The sequence below is a fragment of the Marmota monax genome, unplaced genomic scaffold (genome assembly GCF_021218885.2).
Source record: "Marmota monax isolate L192 unplaced genomic scaffold, Marmota_monax_Labrador192_F-V1.1 WCK01_AAM20220418_F8-fsc00022, whole genome shotgun sequence".
NCBI lineage: Eukaryota > Metazoa > Chordata > Mammalia > Rodentia > Sciuridae > Marmota > Marmota monax.
Genome location: NW_026695215.1, coordinates 6,635,171 through 6,653,960, shown reverse-complemented (window position 1 = coordinate 6,653,960; position 18,790 = coordinate 6,635,171). Strand labels below are relative to the sequence as shown.

The 18,790-nt window shown below is 45.1% G+C and overlaps 1 protein-coding gene across 4 annotated transcripts in view; it reads right to left on the bottom strand.

Annotated features, from left to right (window-relative positions):
* The window catches only part of Mlf1 (myeloid leukemia factor 1), a 38,449-nt gene extending 36,259 nt beyond the window's left edge, over window positions 1-2,190 (bottom strand). For 2 of the 4 annotated variants that reach the window (XM_046431965.2, XM_046431966.2), the window contains exon 1: window positions 2,029-2,189. In XM_046431965.2, coding sequence (XP_046287921.1) covers window positions 2,029-2,075 — 47 coding nt within the window. In that variant the 5' untranslated portion in view covers window positions 2,076-2,189. Of the gene's footprint in view, window positions 1-2,028 lie in introns of all 4 variants that reach the window. The other 2 variants (XM_046431967.1, XM_046431964.2) reach the window with 2 other exon arrangements.
* Window positions 2,191-18,790: the final 16,600 nt, after the last annotated feature.

The following is an 18,790-nucleotide window of genomic DNA, read 5'->3' as shown; positions in this document are numbered from 1 at the left end:
TGCAAATACTAATTACTTTCAGCAACCAACAAAATACTACAAATTAACTACAAGACAGAGAGTGAAGGACACCAGATCACCACTGAGCAGCTTTTATTAAATACTCTCCCTGTTAAGTTCTCCACTAGCAAATCAAAAGGTCACTACAATGCTCACAACCCAGGCAGTATCTATATGAAAATGGTGGACACAGGCTATGCGTTCCACTTCTCTTGTATATTCTTAAGGTCAGTGGATTATTTAACATGTTTGCCATGTCTGAATTCCTTGTGTTTTAACTCATCAAAGTAATGGATACTCATTTCATTTGGGGTTAGGATAAAAGGGGTGAGTCAAATGAAAGATTATCTGAAATAAAATATAAATTCATTCTTTTTCCTGTATCCCCAAGTGTGTTTACTTTATGTATAATTAAAGAAAAGAAATTACAAGCATGAAATTGCTTTTGTAAAGTCAATCACAATCCTGTTATCCTACTTTCTGATATGGCTGCCTGCTTTTGAAGGCAGCTACAGAAAGTGAAGAAAGCCTCACTCAAGGTAGTTGATAGCTTTCTCTGTGCTCAGCATAGAGAAGAGTGTTCTTTGATGCATGCCTACTATTTGTGGTCTGTTACTATTCCTGACTCTGAATCTCAACCATGGCTTTGCCCTGAAGGACTCACCCAACACTTAAATTACACTTCTGCTAGACATTTGAAAGGAGACACTAATTACATTCATGGCTTAATTAAGGTCATTGCTCTTTTTCTTACAATCAGGGATACAATACAACTCAGAAACTGGTCACTGAACTGATGTCACATTTGCATAAGAATTATTGAATGGCTGAATTAATAATCTACGGATAGTTTTTTCTTTAAAAACAAATTTTAAAAACCTGTGCAGTAAGCTGTAATATTTTAACCTTAAAAAAATGGTCCCTAAGCTAGACAAAATTCAATAATCAAAATAAATTAGGACAGAAAGTCAAAATTCAAACTGGCAAAACACTTGGGCAAAAAAGCATCACAAAGCTAGTTATCTTGAGTATCCAATTAGCGGATGTTATGGCCAAAGGAAGAATTTTAAAAAACAAAACAAAAAAAAAATTGGATCCTAGTGAAACTTAACTCCAGATGCCTTCTTCCTGGGGCATGCCATTACTCCCCTGGAAACCACTCACAAGGTAATCGCTCTAGTTCACCCAGGTGTTGGATGTCCACTTATGTGTCCTACTGGGACATTTGAAAAGGGTCCCTTTTCCAAACTGGGCTAGCTTTATGAGCAAGGCGACCAAAGAAACAAACAGTGCACCTAGCAACCTGCACCTAGCACCTGAGGCTCTCTGGTCACAACCTACTCACACCAAGCACGCAGCCATAAAACGTCCCCAATTTAAGAGCTCTTCGGGTCCTAAGAGATGTTCCCAGCCAGGATTCGCAGAAAAAGCGGTCGCGAAAAGGTGCAGAGAGCCTAGTTCTCGCCAGCAGCTGGGCCCGCGTCACCTACTGGGTCCCGCACCTGCTGAAGCAAATCTGCGCGAGGTCAGGGCAGTCTGGTGGCCAGTCCGAGCGCAGTCCGCACCCACGAGTGCTCCCGCCCGGCCGCGTGCCTCGGACCCTGCGGTCCCCACGCCCCCGAGTCCTCCTCTCCCCTCGCCCCAAGACCCTGCGGTCTCCAGCCCTCTCGCCCCGCTCCCCGGACCCTCCCCGCTCCGCGCCCAGACCCTCATGGCTCCCGCATTCTCCGGTCCCGTTCCGCGCCCCAAGGTCCCCCCTTCCTCGTCCCACTCCCCAACGTCCTCCCGTCCCGCTCGGGGACCCTAGAGCCTGAGGTCTTCGGCCCTCTTGGCCCTCGCGTCCGCTTATCCCGCCCAGCGCCCCCACGTCCTCCAGTCCCTCTCTGCGACCCAGGACCTTGCGGTCCTCAGCCTCCTGGCTCCCGAGTCCCCGGACCCTCCCCGCCCCGCGCCCAGACCCTCCAGGTCCCCGCGTCCTTTCTTCCCCGAGCCCCGATTCCCTCCCTTCTTTCCAGGTCCGACACTCACGAGAAAAAGGGGTCGTCCTCGAAGCCGTTGTTCAGCATCCTGAACATCCTGGCAGCCGCCGGCGCGGCGGAAGGGGACGCGGACTGGCTGAAAAACGGCGACCCCGCCGCGCCAGCGCGCAGCTCCCAGCCACCGACGCTCTGAGCTACCTGGGCCCCCAGCCTGGGAGAGCTCGAGCCGGGCTGCCCTCCCATTGGACGCGGCCAGTGGCGTCACAAAGAGGGCGTGGCAAGCGCGCTGCCTTGGCAACCAGAGCCGCACTCGTGCGGGAGATGTGGGACAAGGCGGCCTATCATTGGACGATGTCCGTGACATCATAAGGGGCGGGCCCCGCGCCGCCATGGCAACTGAGGCCGCTTTCCAGGCCGGTAGCTGCCAAGCTCCGTGGCTCTGTGCCCCGATGCCCTCAGGGTGCCCGCTTCGCGCCCTCGTAGACCGCCAAAGCCTCTTCGGCCGTGGGGGCGGGCACGCTTGGGACTGGCTGGCAGTTGAGGTCAACCACCGACCGCGCTCCGTGCCCGCTGAGGAAACACGTGCTCGGAGCCCTGGAGCTCAGTCTGAAAGGGGTGCGCTCGCTGCCGAAGAAAACGGGAAGGTGCCAGTCACATTTCACAAATTTGCCCTTAGTGAGTCTGATCCCAGAGCATATTTCCCAGGGAGCGAACCGCTTGAGCCATGTTGCAGACGTGGGATCAAAAAGCAAAAAAGAAAGGTGCCCTCTTTTGGTCTTCTTAGTTCTGTTCCAAGGACCCTATGTCATTTTGAAGCCGTTAAAAAGTCTCTGGAGTTAAAATAAAGAAAAGTAAGAAAGAAAAGAAAAAGAAAAAAAGAAAGAAATTATGGTATTTACCGGTAAATGGATGGAGCTGAAGAATATCATGCTAAGAAAATAAGCTAGTCCCCAAAAACAAAGGCCAAATGTTTTCTCTGATATGCAGATGCTAATTCACGATGATGGGAGGTGGGGCTAGGGAAGAATAGTTACTTTGGATTAGATAGAGGGGAGGGGGAGTATGGAGGTAGGAAGGATATGAATGAATCGGACATTATTACCCTATGTACATGTATGATTACATCACCGATGTGATTCTACATGTACAACCAAAGAATGAGAAATCATTATACTCCATTTATGTAGGATGTGTCAAAGTGCATTCTACTGTTATATATAACTAATTAGAATGAAAACAACAACAACAAAAAAGTCTCCAGCATTCCTTAACCTAACAGCAGGATTAAGAAACAAGGGCTTGCAGGGCAGGAAGCCCTATCTAACTGAAATTCCATTACTATGTATTTTTGTTTTCATTGTTTTTATGAAGGAGACTTCATTTATGTCTAGAAAACTCATTTTGATTTTGAAGCAGTAGTATTCAAAAATTGATATTGCATTTGAGGCTAGGCTTTAAAAATTTTAATGAAAAAGTGATCTAACTTAAATAATACAGGTGGTGGCTGGGATGTAGCTCAGTGCTTGCCTGGCATACTCAAGGCCTGGAGTATAATCCTCAGCACAGCAAAAAAGAAAAGTCAGAAGGAAGAGAGGGAAATAAAAGAAATAGTACTGGTGGGATTTGAATATGGTAGTAGATTTGGATATGGTGGTGGTGGGGGTGCCATGACAGTGAGGCTCAAATAACTGAGTTTTAGAAAGCATTACTGTGTGCCTACCAGGACCCTGGAGGCAGGCGAGGGAAATTAGATGAGAAGAATGGTACAGGTGCAAAGAGAATGTTTCTTTCATGTGCACCCATTAATCTAGTGTGGTCTCCAGACTCTGAAGGGCTGAGAAGAGGAGGAACATCTGTGGCTTATCAGGCTAGAGAGATGGCACTCTGCCAGTGTGAATAAGCAGCAGACTCTGACTTGGATGTGGCAGGAGTACTTGAGTTATTTTGGGAGCTGGAAATTTAATCCTCTGGACCTCTTACCCCCACCTTAGCCAAGTTCTCTGTCAACCTCTTCCTGCTAAAGCTGGTGGCATGAGGCAAGGCTGACTTCACATGCTAAGATAAGATGGAACAGCCCCTTCCAGGGAATAGGATATTTTCTTTTTCTTTGGCCTTGGAATGAAGCCCCAAAGCATATACATTAGGGAAATTCTGAATTGATATTAAGGCAAACAAATTATTTTATAACACCCTGAAATAACTATCTGCCCCCACCCCCAGTACTGGGGATTGAACACAGGGCTTTAGTCTTGCTCAGGCAAACATTCCACACTGAGCTACATCCCTAGTCCCTTTAAAAAAATTTTTTTCTTAGTTGTAGTTGGACACAATACCTTTATTTATTTTTATGTGGTGCTGAGGATCGAACTACAGTGCCTCACACGTGGTAGGCAAGCGCTCTACCACTGAGCCACAACCCCAGCCCCATCCGTAGTCCTTTTTATCTTTTGAATTTTGACAGTCTGGCTAAGCTAACTAAGCTGAAATGAATCAAATCAAATCAAAATGAATTGGTGAAAAAACCAAAATGGGGTAAGCTATGTGATAGTTAATAGTATTAAAATAGTTTTGGATTAAGGCCGAACAAAGAAACTTGTGAAAATAATTTCCTTTTTGTTTCATGGAAATTTTTCTCAGAATCACATTGTTAAAACATGAAAGCTTTATTCTAGGCATAGGTTAGTCTGGGAGTTACCTGGCGCTTCTGAAGTTTGGACCTAATGGCAAATGCTTAAATTTTAAAAAAGTGGGGGAGGGCTTGTTGAAGAGAGCTTGACATCTGTTTTTGATTTGATAAGTAAGAGGCAGGAAACAAAAAAGAAAGGGTGGGTCAGGAGAATGAACATCTGAGCAAGCAAGCAGCAGAGATGTGGAGTAGGACGAGAGGACAGGGTCCTAGGCTAGGCTCCAATATGTCATAACAGCCAGTGTTACTGAGCATGCCAGGTGCTGTGTGTACATACCCTGTCAGATGCTCACTAGTTTCCTGGAGTAGAGATGCTCTTATCCCCACATATAGATGATGCCACTGAGACATGGGCCAGTTGCCAAGGTTCACACCATAGCAATTAAAATACAGTGCAGACCTTACTGAGTGTAGGATAAAAGCAGGTAATCACTTCTCAGAATCAGTCCAACAAGTTAAGTAGAACCTAACCACAAAGCATGAAATCCAGTGAGAATTCCTCCAAAGAAAGTCCATTCAGTTCCACAAATAATTAAGTGCCTCTCCTGTATGGGATAGACAGATGGAGGCATCCATGAACAAAACACGCCCAAATCTCTGCCCTCCTGAGGTTTCTGTTACTATGACAAAATGAACAACAATCAAAGTAGTATATTAAAAGGCAATGAGTGCTAAGGGGAAAATTGTTCAGGGAAAGGGGTGGAGGTTTACAGCTGTGGAAAATACAGTGTATATTACTGAATGTGAATTTGAGCAAAAACTTATAGGAAGGAGTCGATATCAGAAGAACATTCTAGATCAGTACAGAGGTATAAAGTGGCATGTGTCTGGTGCATATGATGCACAGTTCCATTCCTATGTCTTGAAGCTCACCTTCAGAGACAGCAGGGAGATGAACCATGTGAAATGGAAATCACCCATTAGGATGGTATGTCCCATGACACTTCTGGTGCTCAAAGCACAGTTCTAAGTGCTTTGGTACCTATTCTCATTTAACCCTCATGCTAACTATGCATGCTGAGAAGTTTAGCCCTGGGTTACATATGAAGACAACAACATGCAAAGTTGATGACTGTCTATCCATTTCAAACCTAGACTTGTGAAACTGGGGTTTGAGAGGAAACTTGATTCTGCTTCTGCAGGTAGGTGGTCTGTATGAACTGTAGCCTTTGGTGCCAAGAAAGCCTGTTTTAGTGTTAGCAGCTCATCACAGCAGGGATACTGCCTGCATGAGCTCTGAAGGTCAAGGGTTTTACTGTAGGCAAAGTTCAAATCATCCCCACTACCACTGAGTGGCGTGTGGCAGCTTTCAGTATCACAGCTCTTAATGGTGGCCATGCCCTCAGGTGTTGTGACAGACCCCACAGATCACTGCCAACTTCTTTCCTGGTTCTTTTCTCACAAATCCAAAGCATGAAATCCATGGGGATGGTGGAATACAAGAAAAGGATTTATTCACACCCGAAGAATACAAACAGAATTCCCTCGTCAGGGGAAGGGGGGGACCCCATAGAGGTGCTGCCTAAGTGTACTTTTCTGGGGCTTATATAGCACTTGAGTCAGCACAACTGGTCCAAATTTATGCCAATCAGGGTTTGGGAAAGTACCAATGCTGTTAGGTAGTCCTGCAATCTCATTCAGATCTGTCCCACTCCTGATTTCCCACCCCTTGTCAGGAAGCAGGAGGTCGAGGTCGTGGACTGTGGATCTGGGTTGCGGGCGTCCTCATCAGGCCAGGCTGTGCTGCTGTAGTGGGACAGGGGGATGCACCCTGACTCACCTTGGCTCATGCTTGCCTTCCACACTCCAGCCCACCTAGGACACAACTGGCAGCTCTAGAACTTGTCCTACTTCAAAGCCTATATTCTCGCTACCATTTACTTTGCCTCCCTATTTTGAAAAAGTAAATGCATCACTTACTGAGCACATCTGCATGGCAGGCCTTTATACATGTGTAATCTCCAGTTACACCATTGCTCATGTTTAATTTGGAAGTACACTGACCAGGAACATCCAAAGGATTGAGTGAAACCCAAGCCAACTTCACAATTCCACTTAAGACGTTGAGAGTTCAGAGTAGCATTGACCTGTTGGATAGTGGTTAAGACCAGCTACATCCAGACACCATTGCACACACTCAGGCTACAAAGCTCACCTTCAGAGACGGTAGGGAGATGAGCCATGTGAAATGGAAATCACCCATAGGTGGGCTGGAGTGTGGAAGGCAAGCACCTTGGACTTTTCAGACTATTTCTGATGACATTATCTCAAGTGCCACAAAAGAATCAGGCAGGCTTGTGAGTATTGGACCTTGACTTAATTGTTACTCTCCAGAGCCAAGGTATTAGGCCTCTAAACATTTTTCCATGGTTAATTTCAGTGTAGCTAGGGTTCCTTTATTGGATCCCTCTGTCTTAAACAATGTTCAGAAGCGCTCTGGGATGGATGCCACAACAAATTCACAGGTGATGGGGAAATTTTTGCGGGAACAGAACTCTGGCGTGTGTTGGTCATGGAGCCAGGTAGCAGCTGGGGTTAGTTACACATTTCAATATTAGATTGACTGCATTACTTTTATATGCCTTACTTTTAAAAGTTAGCAAGTTTTTAGGATAGAAAACATAAGTTGCTTAAGCCTTACCACATGATAAACAGACCTGTTCAGCATTTCTCTAGATGCACGGGGTACCAGGAAAAAATTATTGAGGCGCTGCAGGCTTAGGAACTAAGATAGTTTGGGAATCCCATAATCTTTCTTTCCTTCAAATTAAAATAATTTGTATTATGCATCCATTTTCTCTAAAAAGGCGTGGTTTGTTTCTGGTGTTTATCTTCTTGTGAGCCAGCTGTCTTGCTCTAACAGATTTGCTTTATAACCTTCTAAAGATGTGGAAATGGTGTGGGCGGTTTAGAGACTTATCTAATGAGATCACAGGTCCCAAGGTCTTTGGACTGCTAGTATGGGCGACTCTAGTCCACATGTCATCTTTGCTCAAATTAGGAAAAACTTCCTCTTTCTCAAGCTACTTCCATTAATGGGAAAAATGATCTTAACACACAAGTCTGTGCCATCCCTGGCAGGACTGGTGCTCTCTGCATACTTCAGGCCACTCCTCATGTGAAATTCTCCTCCTAGACAGAGTTAATGAGTGCCAAGTTCCATCCACAAACTTATGTGCAAGAAATGTAATTTTACTTCCCTGCAACTGAACATAATTAATCATCTGGGCTCCACTACACTGATCAACCCCTTTTCTGGAACCTCTGTGCTGTGCCCTTGAGGCATCTTCATCCCCTCCCTGGGTAGGGCTAAGGAGGTTACACATTTTAACAGGTGTGGCTCAGTCTGAAACAATGAGGAATTATTTTGACCAAATAGCAGTAACATCCCTCTCCCTTAGTGCAGGTTCTTCCACTAAATCCAAAGGAAAAAAAAAAAGTGAAAATCCAAAGAAAATTCGAGTTCACAAAGGGAGCTTTCCAATGTCAACTTCTCCTTGGTGCCTGCTATTGATGGTAAGGGCCAGGAGGGAGCAAAGCTGGGAACCTGACAGAGTCCAGTCTATTTGCTGTTTCCACTTGCTTTCCGTGGACATGTGGACTCATGGCCCAGCATTCATTGTGCATAAGTTACAATTGAGTCCTATTTTATTTTGAAAAATACAGAGTGAATGTCACCTTCTGGGTGGTCTGCCTTTTTGGAAAGATGCTCCAGGCAGGCTTGTGGGCAGAGCTGAGGAGGCAGGTCTTGCCATGGGTCCCCGCACTGCTGTGCAGGGAGAACTGAGAGAGGCAGTGGGATGCTCCAGAGAGGCGGGGTGCTGGAAAAGCCAGAGAAGTCAAGAACTGCAGCAGGGTTGGCTGAGCAAAGATTTTCCTGCTGTTAATAAGCACAGACATTTCCTTGATGCAAATCTTTAAGGGTGGGTGCTTAGGAGGATGTGTCATCTTTTAAAATAATGATTTAGAGGAGTCTAATAGTCCTCCCTTACAAAGTACCTACCTAGGTAAATACTATCCAGTTGAAGAGATGAGGCATTTCCAGGCCCCTAGAAAATTCCCTGTGTTTCTTCCCTGCCTATATCCTCAAGGTCACGGAATTCCAAGGTTGCTTCTTCCTTCATCTGTTTGTCTGCAAACTAATCCACTTTGCTGCCCGTGGTGGCCGCTTGTTCCTTTCCATCGCTGTGACGTATTCTGGAGGGTGATTCTTCCGTGTACCACTGACAGACTTTTGGAGTATTTTCTTCCTTCTGACTTTTAAAAATCAGGATGATATAACCATGCCTGTATGTTTCTTGATTAGTTTTTAAAAATCAACTTAATGTTCAGCAATGCTTGACTTTATTGTCATTGAGAGTCTGAAGCCTTTCTTCTCAGACAGCAATTTCCTAAGGAGGACTCTGCTATAAAGCTTGCTACTGTCTTTCCAGCACAGGACAGGAGCACTTTGTTGCTTCTAGAAAAGGAAAAGTGTTAGAATTACAGGGCCTAAAATAACTGCCTAGTATAGAGTATTCTTCAGAAAATGCTGTTCAGGCCCTCTGTTCTCAGGCATGGTTTAATGTGGCTGTTTGAAGGGCTATATTTAAAGTTATTTTTAAATCCTTGATAAGAAGTGGAGAGAGACCAAGTTGCAGCTAGAGGCCCCAATTACAGGGCAACCAAGTGATGTCTGTCCAAGGTATGAGAAGATCATTTTGGAAAAGGATGAGTACTGGTAATGTCCTCAGGCCCACCTATGCTACCCTTCACTACTGAATGGTGGGAATATCAGACTCCCAGATATTTCAGTCTCCAGGCCATGCCAGTTTCAATGGCATTCCTGTGTATACCATGAGGGTAACAAGGTACTGGGGAACTAGGAGTTAAGAATGAATGGCAACACACTCCATGGAACTGCCTAAGCCTCATCCCCTCATATCTAGCACCCTCCCTGGGACATGACCTCCAGTGAGGTCATGCCTCTGAGCAGCATGGCTACCCATGGGGAGACAGACACCTGGAGGCCAGATTTATCCTGCAGGCTACCCACCTGTGATCTGGCTACTGAGAGTGTCCAAGGCAGGAAAGAGACATGGAAGCCTGGAACCATTCATATACCAGTTTCCGAGTGTAACTCTACCCACACTGATGGCACGCTGTGAGTTAAGAGGCTGAGACACGCCATGACCCAAGCAGCAGGACTTTGTCCATGACTAGTTCCAACCACGTCTCTGCAGTTCGTATTTTAAAAACTCAGGGCCATGAAGCAGTAGCTACATTTCTGCAGGGTGTTTAGATTACAAACTAATTTTTTGTCGGGCTGAAAAAGTTTAGTGCAAGTTTCTCAGGTCTGAGTACAAAACTACTTTTTATGTTCTCTTTAATCCATCTTAAAGTGGGTTGAAATCATCTTGGCTTCTGCCTTAAAAATTTTGATTTGTTTGTTGAAGACTATCTTCTCTGGAGAGCTTTGGCAAAAATAACTCTAACAATGCATGTGGTCAAACAGCCAAAGCCTATGCATCCACACAAGAACGAGATGGTAAGCTACATGCAGCCTGCGGCTCCTGACGTGCTTCTCTCAATAGTAGCCATCTATCTGTCCATTACCTGCTTTGCCACTGGTCAGAAAATATAGGTGTCATAGGTGTTAAACAAAAGCTTACCAGCTAGTATTTTTTTTTAGTTGTCAATGGATTGTATTTTATTTATTTTTGTGTGGTGCTGAGGATGGAACCCAGTGCCTCACACATGCTAGACAAGCGCTCTCCCACTGAGCCCCAGCCCCAGCCCACCAGACAGTATTTTTAGGACATTATTTCTTTCACTTTATTTTTCCCCTTCAAACTTTTATACTGAGTCTGAACTCGAGAATCTTAGAGGGTAAATCTTTAGGTATTTTATTAATTTCTCAGGTTGCTGCTATAACAGTACCCCAACCTGGGTGGCTTAAAAGGACAAGAATTGATTCTTCCATAGTTCTGAAGGCTGAAAGTCTCAAGTTGAGTGGTTGTGGTGTTCTGTGCCCTCCGAGATTCCTAGGGCATAATCCTTTCTTGCCTCATTCTGCCTTGTCCTGGTTGCTGATACTTTCAGTGTTCCCTGGCTTGCCCAGTCAATCCAGGCTCTGCCTCTGTGATCACATGGCCTTCTCTGCTGTCTCTGAATCCAAATCCCTCTCCTTAAAAGAACATCAGGCACCCGATTTAGGGCTTCCTCTGATCCAATAAGATCTCATCTTAACTTGATTACATCTGCAAAGATCCTACTTCCAAATGAGGTCACATTCACCAGTTACAGGTGGACATGCTTGGGGGACACTAACCTAGTACACCTATCTATTAGGGACTTTCATAAAAATAATTGGAATGGGTGCAAAACAAAGCTTTCTGAGTGAGACTTGAAATATAACCCAAACATCAGCTGGCAAACTTGAAAGTGTATCTTTCTACAGAACTTTACATTGTATGTTTTCCATATTAACCTCTTTCTAACTTACCTTTATCTACTCTCATTTTCTCCAGTGACTTACTGAATTTTTATTTTACCTGACCATATTTTATGCATTTTGATAGAACACCTGATGCTTTTTTGGAACAAAGAATGGTAGCTGTGAATAAAATTGGGAAAGTAACCATCATTTAACTTGAAGGCACTTTTGAGACGCTGGCCTCCTCTGGAGAACAAACTCATCAGGAGACACTAGCTGGCATGCCGGAAGTGCCAGAGCGGATCCCTAATTGCCCAAGCCTTCCTGCATTAGGTATCTGCATGAGCTGTAACTCTTTTGGGAAGATAAAAAGGCTTCTGCAAGAGAGTGCACTGTGCTGTAAGGGCTGTCAGACTGGAGGGCATCTCAAATGAGATTAATGGTGTCTGCCTCAACAGAATGTAGTATAACTGAGATTACAGATTCTGCAGAAAGCTGCCAGCACTCATTTATTTTGAATAAATATTTTTTTTAATTAAAGTCCTAAGGTGGGTTATTTCTGAAATAATGAGATCTAGAGTGATTTCTTTTGGGAATTAATTTTCCTTCCTAACTCTCCGTCATTTTGATGATTATGGCTCATTCCATCTTATTCAGGCAGTCCTCTCGTTGGACCTGCTTGAGTCCATCCAGAGGCACTGAATGTCCCTGTTTGTCTCCACGCCTGCTCTCTTGTTCTCTAATTGCACTTATGTTTAATCCAAGCACTCTCACAGGTGTATCTGGCCCGTAGCTATGCATGGGAGCATGCCTCAGAGTAAGGTGACAGCTCATGAGCATGAAGACGTCCCTCACCAGGGAGCAGGGCAGGGAACACAGAAGCAGAAATCACTCTATGGCCATTTTGAACTCTTTGCTATGGGCTCTGCTTTTTCGCTAGGCCTTGTGTTATTTCACACATTCACACAGCAACTGGGCTTGGCAGAAATCATGACTGCTGTTTCCTGGATCCTGAAATGTGCTTGAGAGGCAGCTGCCAAGCTGAAGGTCAAACCACCCCGGACTTTGTGGTCTCTAAAGCCACTGCATGATGTGCACAGATCCTGTGGGTGAGGGACCTAGACCAGGCTGTAAATGTATTCCCTGACCCATGGGATTTTCACAGTCATGCTGGCTTCTGGCTAAACACTCCGTTGGGACTGTGAAGTGACACCCATAGGCCACTCCAGAGGGGCCTGGCTTCCTCACAACACAGTGGCTCCTGCCACATGGCCAGGGACCTTCATGGCAGCTCTGGGTGTAGGGGTGTGTTTCAAGAAGGCCAGGCAGACACCGTTCATGAACAAGGGGGTAAGGCAGCTAGGCCATGTTCCCAGGCCATCTGTTGGTTATAAACAGGTCCCTGAGACTGATACAGTCAAATAACTGAAGAATGTTCAGAGGGTTCAAAGCCTTCACAGAAGGCCACAGATACCATACTATAATTGTTCCTTGTGGCTTAGTGTTGGAGTTGTCCTCTGTCACCATGGTTAGGTCCACTCTCCGTCCAGTCACTTCCTGTCATCCATTTGTTCCCCAGAAACATGAGCACAGGGTGGCTGCAGGCACTGATACCTCCATAACTGACCAGAACTGGACCCCTAATGCTAGTTGGTCTGCTACCTTGATACTTGGCCAAGGAAGAAGTGAAGCATTAAATCCTTCTGTCTTTTTAAATCCTTTCAATCTTTCTTCCAAAGCAGAAAAGCCATGCCTCCTGATTCCCTCACACAATTTCTTTTGGCTTTTCAGGACCAAGTGCAGGCCAGAAAAAATTGAATTTATTGTTTCACTCATATCAATTCACTTACCCCATTAATTCAATCCTCAGCAAATTAAAATACTTGTTGACAGAAAGACATTCCTGGTGGAGACAAAAATCATAGAGTGAAGATGGGCTGGTAAATGTAGGGTTAGAATGGAATTGCACATGTTCCATGCGTCTAGAATACAAGATGAATGAAAACTTTCTCTGAATAGAGACATTAGCTAAGTCACAGAAACTCCTTAAATGAGCAAGGAGGCAAACAAGCACCAGCTCAACTGCTGACTGGGTGCCTCCAGTGTCTAGATCCTCCCCCCATGAACTCACACCATATGACACAAAGTCAAGTGGGAACATTCCTGCTGCATCTCTCAGTTGGACAGGATCAGCTCACTGTCCAGCACATGCCTGAGTGAGGGCTGAGGGCAGAGGTGCTCAGGAATTCAGGGCCCAAATGTCACCTGCTCCATGTCCAGATGTCATGGCATGTAGCTTTTGGAGAAAGAATGGGTAGGGGTTATGCTACCCAGCAACAGCCGTGAAACCTTCATTAGTGGACATTCGAATGGGTAGATGTGCCACATAGCTAGGTTCTTTTTCAGGAATTTACTATATTTTTAAAGAAAACATTTTCTTATGATTCATAATTATGGGATATGTTCTGCTATGAATGAGCTGAAATATTATATTCCCAATCTCTCCTGTAACAAGTCATTGACTCTATTCTAGTCAATGAAGTATATATTTATAAGCTTCTTTGACTTTAAACTCCTCAGTCCCTTAAGTAGGAAGGAGTCATCCTTCATGCCACCAGAGGGCAGGCACAATGGTTAGAGCTTCAGTAACTTCCGTATCACACAGAGGGAGCTGGGTCCCTGACACAAAGCCACCATAGATATTGTGATACCTTCTCACTTGAGAAACATTTCTTATTTAAAGCCTCCTTATGTTGTTGGTGCTGTTATTATGGAACCACAATTAATTGTACTTAATCCTAAATGATACATTGTATCAGCTTAGTCTGAGTAGGAAATACTCTTGAAATACACTTGAAAGGGCACAGGGAAGTCACTAAATACAGGGCTCAGGGAACCATCAGGGTTAATGCAACACTGTGAGGGCTAGCCAACAAGAGGTGTGGCCTTAGCATCAGCCGCACTGAAACATGGCCCGGAAGGGGGACAGACACTAGTTCTCCTGCTCCTGTCCCTTGTCATCCTGCCAGGGCCTCCTACTGGCTGAAGGCACCTAGGAGGCAGAGGGCCCAGCAAGCTGGGCATGCAGAATGTGGAGGCTCCTGGAACAGGGCAGGGGAGAAGGGTGAATGAAGGATGATCCTGAGGGCACACTCAGAGGACCAGGGCTCATGTTGTTGATCCTAACTGCAAAGTGACCTTTTAGTTCTCAAGTGCTTTGAAGAAGTGACTGATATAACTGTTACTTCAATGAAATCACCCGAGGAGTGTTGAGAGCCACAGCGGAAGGGGCCCCAGAAAACTTTCAGACTGCCAGCTGATGATTGGCTCACAGCAGCCCCAGCAACATCTAGCTGATTGGCTCCTCTGTGGTGATGCTCATTGGGCTGTTTCCCCACCCTTTCAGACTACGGAGCTGCTCATTGGGGGACTTTTTTGGCTCTGCCCACGAGACCCAGCCAATCAGCCTCAAGAGCAGGGGGAGTAGGGGGAGGTTGAGGAGGCTTGTGGGAAGCCGGTGGTGGCAGTTGGGCTCTGAGGGTTTTTCCTGAGGAGCTGTTTTGTTTGGCGTGTGTGGTTCTAAAAATAAAGTTCGTTTCTTTTGACAAGTGGCTCCTGAATTGTGCCCAGCCAGACTGCGGCATTTGGTGGCTCGCACGGGGAACGACTGAGGGTAAGTGATAAGGTAAACTGCTCGCCCCTGAGGGCAGGGCGAGAGGATGGGTAGCCATTTTAAGATTCTTCTTTTGTTTTGCTTCACTTTTGTTTTAAGTTGCCTGTCCCTGGAGATGAGTGAGACGGAAGAAAAACCGCTCACATCTGAGGAAAAACTATTTACGTCTGAGGAACAGATAGGGAGAAAGGACGGATGCACATGTCAGGAGGATAGAAAGGCTATAATGATTTTTTGTTGTTCCCTTTTTATTTCATTCTGTCTTGGTTTTGTTTGGCGTCATCTTGTTGAGTTGTATTATAGTAGAAATACGGGATCAGAAATTCGTAAAAAACAAACTGAAAGAGTGTTAAGTAAATTGTTAGAGGAAAGAGGCATCTCAGTAAAATCAAGAACAGTCAGGGCATACGTTGATACAATACAAAAATGTAGCCCATGGCTTTTTAAGGAGGAGTTGTTAAATATATCACAATGGAACCATCATGGTGAAGATTTAAAAAGAATAGAAAAGAAAAGCCCAGGAACTCTGCCAGTTGGCACATTGACATTGTGGGCGTTGGTATTTGGTTTGCTTAGTCCAAAGCCTTCAGTTCAGACAAAGATAGAGGAAGAAAGCTTAGAGCAGAAAAAGCCATTAGGGGGAAAGTTACAAAAGGAGACTGCTACTAACAACTTTCTATCACCAGAGGGCGTAAGTGTCCAACCAACAGCGCCACCTCTACAGGACACTGCTATTAACACCTTTCTATCACCAACTAACAAGGCCACCTCCATATACTGGGAGGCCCCCAAACCCCGCAGTTGATAGTTGGGATCCTGAGACAGGATCTCAAGTATTAACATGCCCTGTATTTGAGGTAGGAGGGCAGCGAATTCACCATACTTTAAATTTCAAAACAGTGAAGCAGCTAAAAGAGGCTGTAACAACCTATGGTCCTCAAGCACCCTTCACTGTAAGCTTGGTCGGATCCATTAACAACTTGAACATGACGCCAGCAGATTGGGCTAATATGTGTAAAGCTGTGCTAAATGGAGGACCTGTTATGAAAGGTTGCCAATGAGGAATTTTGCAAGGAGACGGCTAGGCAAAATGCAGCAGCTGGTTATCCTTAGAGAAATTTAGATATGTTGTTAGGAAAGGGACCTTATGAGGGTCAGCAGCAACAAATTGCATATGATCCTGGCGTATACGCACAAATTGCTGCAGAGGCGGTTAGGGCATGGAAGACTTTACAAGGACATGGAGGTTTACAAGGTCAATTATCTAAGGTAATACAAGGAGCTAATGAACCTTATGCTGAATTTGTAGATAGGCTTATTCAAACAGCTACCAGAGTTTTTGGGAATACAGAACAAGCAATGCCATTGATGAAACACCTGGCTTATGACCAAGTGAATCGTTGGTGCAGAGAAATCATTAGACCATGGAAACATGAAGATTTAAACACATATATTAAATTATGTAGAGACATTAATGAACAAGAGCAAGTCGTGGCAGCTGCAGTAAAACAGGCTTTAGATGCCAGAGGCATTAATGAACAAGGGCAAATTGTGGCAGCTGCAGTAAAGCAGGCTTTAGATGCCAGGCCAAGAACATGCTACAATTGTGAACAAACAGGACATTTTAAAAGGAACTGCCCCATAGGAGGAGGGTTTAACAAAACCTAGGTATCAAAGGAGTAGAATACCGGGTATTTGCCCACGATGCCGTAGAGGGAGACATTGGGCTAATGAATGCCATTCTCAAACCACCATAGAGGGTACTCCATTATCAAAAAACGAACAAGGACCAGGTGTTTATCCACAATATCGTGGAGAAAGGCATTGGGCTCCATTGCCAAAAAATGGACAGGGGGGCCCAATGCTCCGGGGCCCAAAACCACAAATATACAGAGCACTGGAGGAACCCAGCAACCCCATCAGGGTAGTGCCCAGGACACATTGTCCATCAGATCCCTCATCAGACAAACCAGAGGGAGCGCAGGGTTGGACATCTGCGCCTCTGCCAGAGCAGTACTAACTCCAGAGATGGGAGTTCAAATCATTCCCACAGGGGTAAAAGGACCTCTTCCCAAAGGAACAGTAGGCTTATTATTGGGATGCAGCTCTTCTACTCTAAAAGGACTTATGATAAGTCCTGGGGTAATTGATCCCAATTATGAAGGTGAAATAAAAATAAAAATTATAGCCAGTTCTCCAAAGGGTATATCAGTAATTTCACCCGGAGATAGAATAGCACAGTTACTAATACCCAGTTTTTTTCAATATCTATTTTATTATTGCCCTTTCCCATATCATGAAGTTCTATTTTGTTTTTTGAGCTCATACAGACCTAGGTTAATGTTTTGCTGATCAGTTCTATTTTTTTGACTATAGAGTTTTTAAACATTGCAATGGAGATTTCACCTGTAAAAAGTTATAAGGCCTTTACTATTATGTTATGTGTTGTATGTATTATGTGTGCACACTTGTGTTTTGTGTTATATGTTTGAATGTACGTATGTCCATATATCATATATGATGAGCGCTCATGAAAAAATGGATCCAAATATTTTTTTTTATTCATGTGATTTAAATGGTTTAATTTAAATTGGGTAAACAGCTGTTGAGGATTGTTTTAAAATGTGAACAAAAAAGGAGGTTAACAGATCTGTTTGTTTACTTTCACCTTTCCTTTTCATTATATCTAATAATTCTCTTCAAGACAATGTAAATTGTTAAGAAAATTGTTTTCTTTTAGTGCCTTCTGGAATGTTACATAATTTTTTCTTTAGCCATTATTGCCAGAATTCCTATCTTCATCCCAGTGCCGGTGAAGACAAAGATAAAACCAATCTACAGCTTCTGCAATAGCCATCACTGAACTGCTTGCAGAACTTGCCTGGACTAAGTATCACTTGTATGCATTGTGAACTCACCTGCATGCATTGTGAACTATCTGTTGGTGCAGCGACTTGTGGTAGTGTTGGGGTATTTTTGCTGATGATGTCATCGGTGGTACAATTTTTCCAAAAGGAGCCGTCAACTGGCTTGGTGTATCTTCCTCCCTTCTGCTTGTCATGGCCGTTCAGCTAAAATTTGGGGGCCAACAGAGGTGAGGCAAAGAACCTCACCCCCCCGCTGGTACAAAGGCCTCTCCACAGGTGTGGCTGTATACTGGACCAGTAGTCAGTGACGGGTAAGATCCAATTGCAATGGTACCAACCTAAGACAGGAGGCTAACGCCTTGAGGTCAGCTCATCCGATAACGGGTAAGAACCATATGTACTATTGGACAACCTAAGGCAGGCACGGCCCCTAAGCCATATGCTTGTTGTTTAAACAGAGAGGGGGAGATGTTGAGAGCCACAGCCGAAGGGGCCCCAGCAAACTTTCAGACTGCCAGCTGATGATTGGCTCACAGCAGCCCCAGCAACATCTAGCTGATTGGCTCCTCTGCGGTGATGCTCATTGGGCTGTTTCCCCGCCCTTTCAGACTACGAAGCTGCTCATTGTGGGACTTTTTTGGCTCCGCCCACGCGACCCAGCCAATCGGCCTCAAGAGCAGGAGGAGTGGGGGGAGGTTGAGGAGGCTTGTGGGAAGCTGGTGGTGGCAGTTGGGCTCTGAGGGTTTTTCCTGAGGAGCTGTTTTGTTTGGCGTGTGTGGTTCTAAAAATAAAGTTCATTTCTTTTGACAAGTGGCTCCTGAATTGTGCCCAGCCAGACTGCGGCAGAGGAGCGTTTACTCCCTGCTGTTGATCACGTGTTCACTAGTTAGCAGTGAGAGGTGTGGGCCCCAAGGCTCAGCAGAGCTCTTTAGGGACCTACTCAGACATCAGACCGAGCACACAGATGAGGTGCTCTGCAGTTGTGAGATGGAGTTGGGGAGCAGTCAGCGCAGACAATGCTTCTCACAGCCTGCAGGGTTCCATGGTCTGGGGAGCAAGCCCACGTGTCTCTACGCACATGACTTTCTCCAGGAGGGCGGGAGAGGAAATTGCCAGTCAAAGGCACTTTCTTCACATTGAAGCTGGCTGCACATGGATGATTGTCTTTTC